Source organism: Adiantum capillus-veneris, chromosome 1, assembly GCF_014529385.1.
Source record: "Adiantum capillus-veneris isolate H3 chromosome 1, ASM1452938v2, whole genome shotgun sequence".
Classification (NCBI taxonomy): Eukaryota; Viridiplantae; Streptophyta; class Polypodiopsida; order Polypodiales; family Pteridaceae; genus Adiantum; species Adiantum capillus-veneris.
Genome location: NC_140931.1, coordinates 183496108 through 183507243, shown reverse-complemented (window position 1 = coordinate 183507243; position 11136 = coordinate 183496108). Strand labels below are relative to the sequence as shown.

Below are 11136 nucleotides of genomic sequence, written 5' to 3'. Positions count from 1 at the left end.
ATAAGGAGGCCTCATAGAAAGTCTCTCTTCTTGGGCATTGAGAGGAACTTGAAGAGCTTGTAGTCGGCTCTGAACTTTTGCTTGCAAATTAGGGTTTCCCATTGCTTCTTGAAGCTTGCCAACAAGGTAGCTGACAATTCTTCAATGATCATCAATAGTTACACCATGTACTAAGTCCATGCCAATCATATCCTCTTGATTATGTTTAGTCATAATTAAAATTTCTTATATGTGTATCCTAGCTCTCAGAGAATCTAGTAATTTCTTAGATTATTAGCAGAAATAGATTATGATGGGTGTAGTTTCCCTTGAGAGAAATTAGAATGTTGTAGAGGAGACAGAGAAGTTGTTCCAGAATGATTTTATTGCACATTCACACACACATTAGAACATTTAAACATGCAAAAAAACTTGAAAAGAATTACAAGAGTAAGAGTGAAAAATTGATGAGATCGGATTTGCTGGGAGCCAGTCCCCCCACTAAAAGAACTTGTATTAAAATTCTCTCAAGAGAGAGCTTGGTTACAATACATGATTGTGCTCTTGCAGAACCTTTCTTGAATCAAGAAGATGATGTACTTTAAGATTCCATGGTGTAACCCTCCTTCCCAAACCCTAAACACCCCAGCGGGGAGAAAGGAACTACAAGAAAAGAGGTAGATGAGGGTGAAAGAAGTATTTTTCAAGCACGAGAATTTGTACCTCATATACACTTACACTGTAAGCAAGATCTTAGCATAACATAGCATAATAGAGTAATAGGAGATGATGAAGCTTTCACTTGCTTGGATTTGCATCAATAGCCAAGTTCTTGAGCATATAGACTATCTATCATGCTCCCATGAAAAAGGGAGAGAGAGTTTTTGCTTGCTTTGCTTTGCCACCTTCCAACCTGCAAAATGAAAGGGTGAAAGAGAGAAAAACCCAATGAGCCCTTCTTCATCCCCCTACTTACTGAAATTCGAAATGGAATTCTCACTAAGTGTACCAATGAGGAATAAGCACTCAAAAATACAAGTTGATGCTGAAGTGAACACTTGTCCCTTTCCTTCTTTGCCAAATTGAGAGAACTAGTCCCCTCCTTTTTGGACTCACCTTTGACTCACCAACACACTCCTACACATAAGCTATCTTCACATAAAGCAAGTATGTGCTACTTTGAACATGGAATGCTCAAAGTAGGTGCTATCGTCAAAATGGAATGCTCACTAGGTGTACCAATGAGGAATGAACACTAAAAAATACAAGTTGATTCTTAAGTGAACAATTGTCTCCTCCCTTCCTTGCCAAATTGAGAGAAGTGGCCCCCTCCTTTTTGGACTTACTATTGACTCACCAACACACTCCCACACATAAGCTACCTTCACATAAAGCAAGTAAGTGCTACTTTGAACATGTGGACTAGCCATACTTGGTAAAGAAGATCTTGGGTCAACTTACTAATTAAGGACGGGCTCATTTAACCTTAGTGTTTCCACCTCCTGTGCAAAACCTTAACACATGATTAAGTATGAATTTTAACTTTACCCTAAAGCTTCCTAGACTTCATACTTGGAGTCTAAGGAGTTGGTTTATTTAGTTAAAATTATTACAACTACTTTCTGTTTTTAAACTCCTATTATTACTCTAAGTAGTGTCCTTTGTCTTGTACCTTGGATCAACGCTACTCGGGATAGATTTATCCTTCCTTGATCTGTACCCTTGACCCAGACCACCAAAGGGAAATTATCCATGCTCTTTTAAAGGCTCCTCTCCCGTGATCCAAAGCCTATGACCGAGCTAGTCTATAAACACTTAAATCAATTTCACTTGTTCTCTTTTATTTTCCCCAGACTTAATTGACTTTATTATGATGGAAAATACTTTTAGAAGGTTAGAAATTAATTTTCATGACATTGATCACCATCACAGTGGCTACAATCTCATCTATATTCATCCTCTTTGTCATGGTCTCTTCGTCTTTCATATTTTCTCTCATGTTGATCATATCTATTACAATCTCCATCATCATGTGATTGTGTCTACACCGATCCCCATTGAAATCTCTTCTCAAACTTCTGTCACCGTCTCAACTATGGTGTTCTCTTTTGCTCTCATGTCTACCATCACCACTTCTTTCGTGTTCTTCCTCTTCTTTCAACTTAGTCTCTTGCTCAAGCTCCTGTTGAAGATCTTTGATTCTCCTTTGTCATCAAGGATAGAAAACGCCAGGGAAGGTTGAATATGATTGCTTACTTTTATGTTCTCCTTGTTGCAAACTTTTGACGAAGTTTAGCGCCATTTTCTTTGGGAGGCTTTCTACATACATTTCCTTCTTCTCACTCTTATGGGTGAGGTCGATGATGAATTGAACATTTTACTAGGGGAATTGAACATTTTTTTTACCAAAGTGGAATTGAACATTTTACCAATGACTAGGCCTACACAATCTTTACATTGACTACAGGCCCCTTTAAGGGAGAGAGAGAGAGAGAGAGAGAGAGAGAGAAAGAGCGAGAGTAGGCTGGTTGCAATGGAGAACTTTGCCATTCAAGTAGTCACGGTGCTGGTGGGTCTGTGCGTGGTATGGCTAGCCCAGTTTCTGAGCAAGAAGTATATGGGACCTACCCGTGCACGCGGCAGAAAGAAAGCTCAAGCTCGCCATCACTTCGTCAAGGGTGCGCAGGCTCTGGCCAAGTCCCGTACCTGCTCAGGTAAGCCCTCAGAAGCTCGCTCTCTTGCGAAGGAAGCTAACTCAGAGGCGGACATGGCCATCATGCTCGATCCTCTTGATGCCGCTTGCCATGTCTTGAAGGCTCTCGCCCTTGAGCAACAGGGCCTCTTCCCGGCTGCACTCAGATCCATGGATGTTGCTCTCTCTCCTGAGGTTGTAAAGAACCTCACCCCTTCTGAGATGTCTGATGCCCTCATGAAGCGCGGAGGTCTTCTCCTATCCACCTCTAAAGGCCGTCGCAATCTTGATGCGGCCATCTCTGATTTTCAGAAGTCTCTGGAGATTACACCAGATAATGTCAAGGTCTTATGTATGCTGGCTGTTTGCCTCGAAAAGAATCGGTCATATGCAGAGGCTGAGAAAACATACGTGCGTGCATTGGCGTTAGATCCTGACTCTGATGAAGCAAGGTCAGGAATGGCGAGGTTGCGGCCATGATTGGTCTTCTCCCTTTTTCTCACTGTTGAGCTTCTCCATTGCAGAGTGCCATTGCCACAATCTCATATGGTTAGTACACATAGAGAGGCCATTGTTGGAGTTGTTAAGTCTATCCAATTCTGGGAGTTGTCGAGTCTTTCCATTTACTGACATATAAGGATCTCATTTTGTGGTTCTCAATGTCATTGTATGTATGAACTAGAGAAAGCTCATGGTGGCACAATATCATTGTATGTATGATCTAAGAAAAGCAGCTCGTGGTGACCTAATGCGTTCTATGACAACCATTTCTTTGGCTGTACTCTCTGTCCTTCGAGGTTTGTTCCTCAAGAGTTTGCCATGGCTTAATTTTCTAGTGGCTTAGTAGTTTACCGTGTAAACATATGAATGCTTGCAAGCTTCTTGGATACTGATATTTTTGCGGTTGCTCTTTGGTTTGGCCTCAAGTGTGGAGGAAACTCTTTTTGTCACAATTCAATGTATCCTCTGCTTTTTTGCTTTGTCTCTCTTGCACAGAAGAAGTTGACGATAACAAATTCAAGATGCGTGCCTTCACATGCCATATTGATTGCTCCATAAAGTTCTTGGTTTCCTTGCAGCTGTCCGTAAAAATTTGGAGAATGCTAGTCCTGGGATAAGTATGCCGGAACCACAATGGCTGTCATTGTGATGGAGGTGGTCTTGTTATTGCTGTAGCTGAAGAGTGATCAATGTTGTGGGGTTATCAACCTTAAGTTTTCTGGTTGTTTGGCAAAAAAGTTGATTTAGCATTGGTGTTGTTGACTGGTAATTTGGATTCCGATGTATGAAGTGATGTTTTGATACATGATTTTTGCTCACAGGTTATGATAATGGCATTGGGACTCTCTTGAATATAATGTGTTGGTTCTTGACATTGATTCGACTCCATCGGTTGATAATATCCAGGGCAATTTTGACATGCATCATATGTCGGTAGTGTGTTTCTTGATATTGTAATGCAATCGTTCCTGTTTGTATTAACCATCTTCTGGTCTCTTCATATGTACACTCAAGTGTTAGGAAAAAGTGTCTCAATCCATCCTTGAGCTGGTTAGAAATTGAACTTGGCCGATTCAGAGCAGGTAGAAAGGAAAAAGTCTGCTTGGAAATTGGAGAAAAATGCAAAAAATACAGTTAAGTTTCAAATATTTCTGGTCAGAAGTTGTTTTATAGGATTTCTGTATGTTGGAGAAAATTATTTTTCCCGAACAGTGTACCGTTCACAGGAAAACTTAAGTATTGACTTGAGTCTAGCCTCTCGATTGGTACTTCAATGGATACGATCTGTAACCGATTTGAAAGTTGTCTATATACTTAAGACGCGGGGTGTGCCTGGCCTGAAGCATTTGGAGATGTTGTGGTAATGATTGGGACCTTCTAAGAAAATTGTTTTTTTCCCTCCCAAGAAACGCCCTCTAATTGGCGCAGCACCTGGCACCTACAATTAGCCTATTTCTACTCAATTAGGGCACAGCCCTACCATGTGAAATGCTATACTTTCATGCATTGTGGAACGATCTCCAAATGTTGTAATTCACATGTGACTAAAGGAGAAGAAATCAGATCGATGTGCAATGGTAGAGTAATAGTGATATGACGGTGGGAAAACAGGAATACCAAGTTTTGCTTACATATATTTGGAGGGTGCTAAAGCTGTATGAGTACATTAAAGGCCTTCTATATGTTTATATAGACATTTGGTAAGTAGCATTTACATAGCATTTGTCAAGTGAAGTTAGCTCTGGTATGAATGAGAAAGGAAACTCTTTTGCATATGGAGCCCTGACATGGGCTTGTATTGTCAAGAGTCCTTTACACTTATACAATTTCTTCAATGCCTGCAATTTCTAGCATAGCATACATCATACATGATCGGCCTTAGTGTCTTGTACATCTATTCCTCGTATATTTGCTGTTCTTAATTAAAAAGCGCTTTCATGGTTTTTTTATAAAAACAGAACCTGATCATATCATCGCACGCAAAGGTATGTCTAAATTTGGCACAAAGTATCTCTAAGACCGATCAACCCAACAAATGCAAAGTATATTAGACGTGGAGCCTTATTAGATGCTAGTTGTCTTCAAAGTGGGGACTTTAAATAAGTTCAACTTTGGCTATGCTATTTGCTAATTTGATGTATATATCATAACATGATTAAAATGGAAGCATCCCTTTCCACCAAAACAGAAAAAACTAATCAATCCAACAAATGCAAATCACCTCGGGGGAAGAAATCATGTCGAACCATGCAAATAAGTTGGTACATACAGCATATTGACTTGATGATATTGTAAAAATGCAAACAAGATGGCATATACAGAATATTGACTCGACATACATTCATTTAAGATCTCCAAACCTGCTAAAAGCTTCACCATTTGATTGCAGGAGAGTAGTTATCATAACCATTTCTTACGCTCAATTTATCAAAATGCCAATCCGCTAATACATAATAAGCAGCCGAAATTAGCTATATCCGATGCTTAGTTGGCGTTGGTTAGATATCAGGGCACTCGCCATCATGGCAAGCACACCCCATCCGGTTCCCAGTGACCTCCAACTGGCCAAAACCAGTTGACTAAAGCACCCCAATACTTAACCATTGCCTGCTCAGCTTTCATGCAGCAGGCTTAGCAGCCATAAAATTACAAAAAGCACAGTTCAACAAAATCCCAAGTAGAGCTAATAACCACTACCATTGTCATTTTTCTGTGGGAGGCAATATATTTATTGCAGCACGAACACCTGATTAAGGGCACTACGAGCAGTGAAGGACACTTTGAGCAATTCGAGTGCCTGCAAGTCAAGAAAGTCATTCAGGCTATGCTAATAAATTCATTGAATATTCTGTGGAACTTAATATCTACCTCAACCCTACATCCCTGCATTAGACAAATCTTTCATGAATTCCCTCTATCCCATATACTGACACAGAAAGAAATTCCTGCAGGCGCTGTAGAGATGGGTGAGCTGCAATAATTACTAGAGAAGGATAACTTGCCTGCTTGGAAGAGACGACGGCCTCGACGCTGTCGAGATCAGACATTTTGTCAACCTTGAGCTTGTTGAGCTGCACGATGCTCTCAATGGTCGAAGCTGGAAGTATGCAGAGCTCGGCAGTAATCAATCTGGGTTCTGGCGCAGAGGACTAACCACCTACAAAAATAACTAGTCATGGTCCAAGAAGCTTTCTAATTTCTTGATTGTAGGAGCTTAATCAAGGCCTTCATTTAAAGAAATTATTTGGTTATTGTCGTAACATTAGTTGGACTACTAATATGATAATTGAGTAGGTGCTTCATGTGAGGTGTGAGTATGCAAGGCAAAGAACATTGTTTTGTAGAGCTACAAAAAAAACCGTATGACCAGGTGAACTTTAGTTATGCAATGAGGAAATGACACAAAGTACATGTCATATAGTGCACATCATATAACAAAATTGCCATACTGAAGTATGGTGCAAATAATGAACCTTTACGACTTGTTTTCATAGAGTTTTGTTTGTCGGTTTGTAGATGCTCCTATTGTCAATTCGAAAATCTTATCATGAATAGTTGTGGCACAAAGGACAAGAGGTCAAGGTTAGTACATAAATACAAAGGAGTTAGGTATGAAGGTACGCACATTCTATCCCTCCATGCCTCTCTATGTTGCTTTGTCTATAGTGTGGAGCATGTCGGAGGCTTATGTGTTGAAGAAATTTATCAAATAGTTATTTGTTGTAATATTTAGCTGCATAGAAGTAGAGAGTCCACTTCAATATTCTCTAAGGCAATAAAACCCCATAAATTATGCCTCTAAAAGCCAAGCTTTTGTGGTAGCATGTGCCTCCCAAGGACAAGTGATAATCTTCACAAGAGCTCATGGGCTCTTATTGTAGGTCGATCCTTGTAGCTTATCAAATAGGTCTTCTACCCGTGGAACGGAAAACCTATTTTTGATAGTGATCCTATTTAGTGCTCTATAGTAAACACACATACGATATGTGACATCTTTCTTTTGCACTAATAAAACCGGTGAACAAAATGCAGGTGAACTAGGCCTAACCATTCCTTTTTCAACCAACTCATGCACTTGCTGCATAATTTTCTCTTGTTGAGCTTGAGAAACTCAATAAGGAGGTTTATTAGGCGGTGAGCTTCTTGGAAGAAGCTCAATTGCATGGTCATCATCCCCTCGTTTTGGAGGCAATTCATTAGGGACATCGTCAATAAAAACATCTTGGAATTCATTAAGGAAATTAGATAACCCTAATTCTTATTGATGCCCTTTATTTTTATTTGACAAAACATTAGGTTCATTTTAAGAGTTTTTTACAAATATCAGGTACACGAAAATAGAGCTCTTTATTGACTTATCAAAAGCTTGCTTATGTACAAGAGGTATAGTGTTACCTGACTCGTTAGCATATATGCACATGTCTTTGTCCCTGTGCTTAAAGTAAATTTGCATTTCAGGGAACTTGATGTTCGCCGCCATGCGATCAAACCATGGTGCCCCTAGGATTACGTCCTCATGCTTAAGGGGAGAGATAAAGAAATCTTCTTTGTCCACATAGCTTTGGACATGAAGCCTCAATTTCCCAATTAAGGGCGTAATTGAGACTTCTTCTCCCTTGAAAGCACCATCGGCTGGTAGGGTATTTCCCATCTCAAAGGCTTGGATGCCTAGCTTAGTGGCCAACTCCGTGGATATGAAATTGTGAGTAGAGCCATTGTCGAAGAGAATGAAAGCATCTCTTACCTTTCCGCAAGCATGACATAGAGGAGATCCTTTGTGATGAGCATCTTCTTCTTGAACTTCAACTATGGAAGCTCTAGAAGGTTCATTGCGTGTGTTCTTTTGTGGGCAAGCACGATAAGCATGGCCTTGCTCCCCACATTTGAAACAATGGTTATCCTTACGATAACGCTCTAGCTCTTCAGGAGAGAGTCTATTTTTGCCTTTGTAGACTCCCTTCTCCTTAGCTTTGTTGTTGTTGAAGTTGGCCTTGGGAGACTTTTGGACATGGTCCTTACCCTTAGGCTCATTACGGTCTTTGCTTTCCATGGGCTTAAGATTTTTCTTAGCCCCTTGTTGGAAGTTGATTCGTGAAGCCACCATAGTATGGTGTGTGACCACTGAAATAGTGCGAGGCCTTTGGGAGTTGACATACTCCGCCATATCTTCAGATGAACCCGCACAAAATTGTTGTTTTTGCTCTCCAAAGTCCATCTTTTTGTAGACAGCCCATTTTCACACCCGTGCAAATTTTCACCACCGTTCGCTATGGTATGGGTGATCAAGGCCGATACTAAGCGCTGAAATGGGTTGTATGAGCCAAACAACCCATTTTAGCGCATAGTATGGATCGGGACCGTCCAAACCATATTGGATGACTGTGAGACTTTATAAGGGTGGTGATGAGTACCATTACCCCACTTGTACAAATTTTCACATCCATCCAAATTGGTATGCACAATCAAGGCCCATACTATGTGCTAAAATGGGTCGTATGACTCGGGGAATTTCAAACTCCGAGAAAAACATTTTCAGCAATCATAAAACCGAGCAAAGCCAAACATGATTGATATTAAAGCAAATCATAAAAGGAATTTTCATGGCAAAAATCATACAATAGTTTAGCTATCCCTAAACACCTCTATCCTCTCTTCAACCAACCCACAACGTATTTGAAAATTGGAATATCCAACTCTACTCTAAGGTCCCTAAGATTGTACCTAGTGCTCCATGTAAGAATTTACAAGGTCTTTGAATTTGGCATCTAGCAACCAGATGATAATTATTAAAATGGACCCTGCTGGCTTGCAAATGTGTGTGTGTGTGTGTGTGTGTGTGTGTGTGAGAGAGAGAGAGAGAGAGAGAGAGAGAGAGAGAGAGAGAGAGAGAGAGAGAGAGAGAATTAAATAGTGCCCAAATTTTTTTGAGCAAACCAAAAATCAAACAAACTAATCCAATCAATGGAAGGAGGTTATATAGACTTGCCACCTCTAAGAATTTTTTATGCTTGATCCAACCAAAGAAATTTCCATTGTAAGGAAGCTCTCTGAGTTCTACAAAATATAGTCCTTAATACAAGCTGGTCATTTTAGCAGTGAAGCATGGGCGACTCTTCATATTTTAAGCTAGTTGTCAACTATCAGTACCCATCATCTCTTCCTATGATGCCTTTTAAAGATGGCCATTTAAATAGCCGTCAGAAGTTGAGTCAGCCTTAAGAAAGTGTTTTTAGAAGAAGTTCTTTTGGGAGAGGCAGAACGATATGATTATTGTGTTGAGGGAGCCTTGACATGGTGATGGAGGTGCCATTCAAAGGCTCACCAACACCAATATAAAGGCAAGTTAACAAAATCAAGCCCAAAAGTTGGCCTCTGGCACATAACAATGTGAGAAAAGAAAGAAATATAAAAAATAGCATGAGACTTTGGGGCCATCCTATGAGGAAAGAAAGAAATATTAAAAAGGGCATGAGTCTTTGGGGCAAGTGCATCTGGAAGTGGAGCTCTATTACAGATTGCTTATTTAGAAGGTACAACTCACCACAAGGATATTCTCTGCAACCTATTCCCCGGCTTGATAGCAAGCGGTTGTGTGCAGCAGAGCTCCTTAACAACAGGTTGTTTAGTGCTTTCTCACTTCACTATAAGAGGAGTAGTCTATAACTGCTAGCATTGCTGCGAAAAAACAAAGGAAAATAGAAAGAGAAAATATTGCGTAGGCGACAATAACCACGGCTAAAATCGCGGTAGTGGTTTGAAAGCAATAATTGCGGTAATAGCTGGGGTAATATACCCACAGCTATTACTGTGTGAATTGACGCGCTAATTATCGATAAACACCTATTCAAAAATAAAGGTGCTCATTTGGGCCACCCAAAATTGGGGTCTTAAATGAGCACCTTTTATTTTTGACCTGCATAAAACAATGAAACATCGATTGTTTTTTGAAAGAGTATACAAAAAAAAAGAAATTGAATTTACTTTACCTTGACAATTTAATGTGCAGAAGATCAACTATTGAAAAAGTTACAAATAAAATGAAATTACTTGTATATACACTGTGCCACATTGAGACTTTATGAAAGTTTGAAAAAATATTTTTCTATCTAATCCTCCTCGTCCTCCTCGTCATTCAGAGGCACGTACATTTGATCACCTTGACTCTACATAAACCCAAACCAAATCAAACAAATATCAACAACTCAAAACAATTGATACAAAATTATTTGTTTAAACTTATCACTTGTAGTGATCCAATCATTGTGTTGAATTGCTCATGAGAGATGTGGTTGTTCTTGAACAACCATCACCGAATATCAAATTTTGTATGCTGTTCTCGATAGTTGACCATCTCTCTGGTTGGTCGAGTAAGAGTGATATTTTCCTAAGTTAGCCAATAACAATGGCAAATCATCACCTATAGTCTTTATAATCACCGATTTAGGTTGTAATTTAATCAATCTTACATATTTGTCCTTCCAGGCTGCTTTGCCTCTCGAGCCATAGTGTGTGGGAGTTTGTCTGGTGCGACCTTCGTGTTGTTGTCTGTAGGATGAGCGCATTGCAGCTTGATCGCTCTTTTCTTGCATTGCTCACTCTCACTCTGCATCTGCCATGTTGCCACCGCGATAGCTCCTTTCTGGATCTCCAGCCTAGTTGGCTGCTGCGTGCCGTACATTGGACTACTTGTTTTTCAAAAATGTTTTTAAGTAGCCCTCCAACCACTATTATGAAAAATGTTGATTGGGGGCATTTGGAAATGTAGCATGCAACACGTCGGTGCAGCCAAAGTTGGTTGACCATAGAAGATGGCATGGGCAGGTATGTACAGGCTAGCAGAATCATTACAAAGGGCTAGAGCAACTACAAAGTTCTTGGGTAGACAGGTAGCAACGGGTATGTATGGCTGATGCGGTTTACATGCCAAGAAGGGCTCCAAAAGAGGCTAATTTGGGTAGCAAATG

At 40.1% G+C, this 11136-nt stretch overlaps 1 protein-coding gene and 1 long non-coding RNA gene across 2 annotated transcripts; one reads left to right on the top strand and one right to left on the bottom strand.

Moving 5' to 3' along the window:
- The first annotated feature begins 2457 nt into the window (after positions 1 to 2457).
- LOC147466139 (uncharacterized) lies at positions 2458 to 3564 on the top strand. The gene has a single exon (XM_086524291.1). It carries the CDS (start codon positions 2513 to 2515, stop codon positions 3149 to 3151), a length of 639 nt encoding a protein of 212 aa, XP_086380417.1. The 5' UTR covers positions 2458 to 2512; the 3' UTR covers positions 3152 to 3564.
- Positions 3565 to 5569: 2005 nt separating this feature from the next.
- LOC147466138 (uncharacterized) lies at positions 5570 to 6607 on the bottom strand. Its single transcript, XR_015189721.1, has 2 exons — positions 6175 to 6607; positions 5570 to 5969 (listed from the first exon to the last, which is right to left on the bottom strand). It is a non-coding gene; the product is annotated as an uncharacterized LOC147466138 (long non-coding RNA).
- Positions 6608 to 11136: the final 4529 nt, after the last annotated feature.

What these genes read in the sequence shown, in the direction of transcription:
- LOC147466139 (XM_086524291.1), top strand. Translation starts at nt 2,513, where the DNA reads ATGGAGAACTTTGCCATTCAAGTAGTCACGGTGCTGGTGGGTCTGTGC.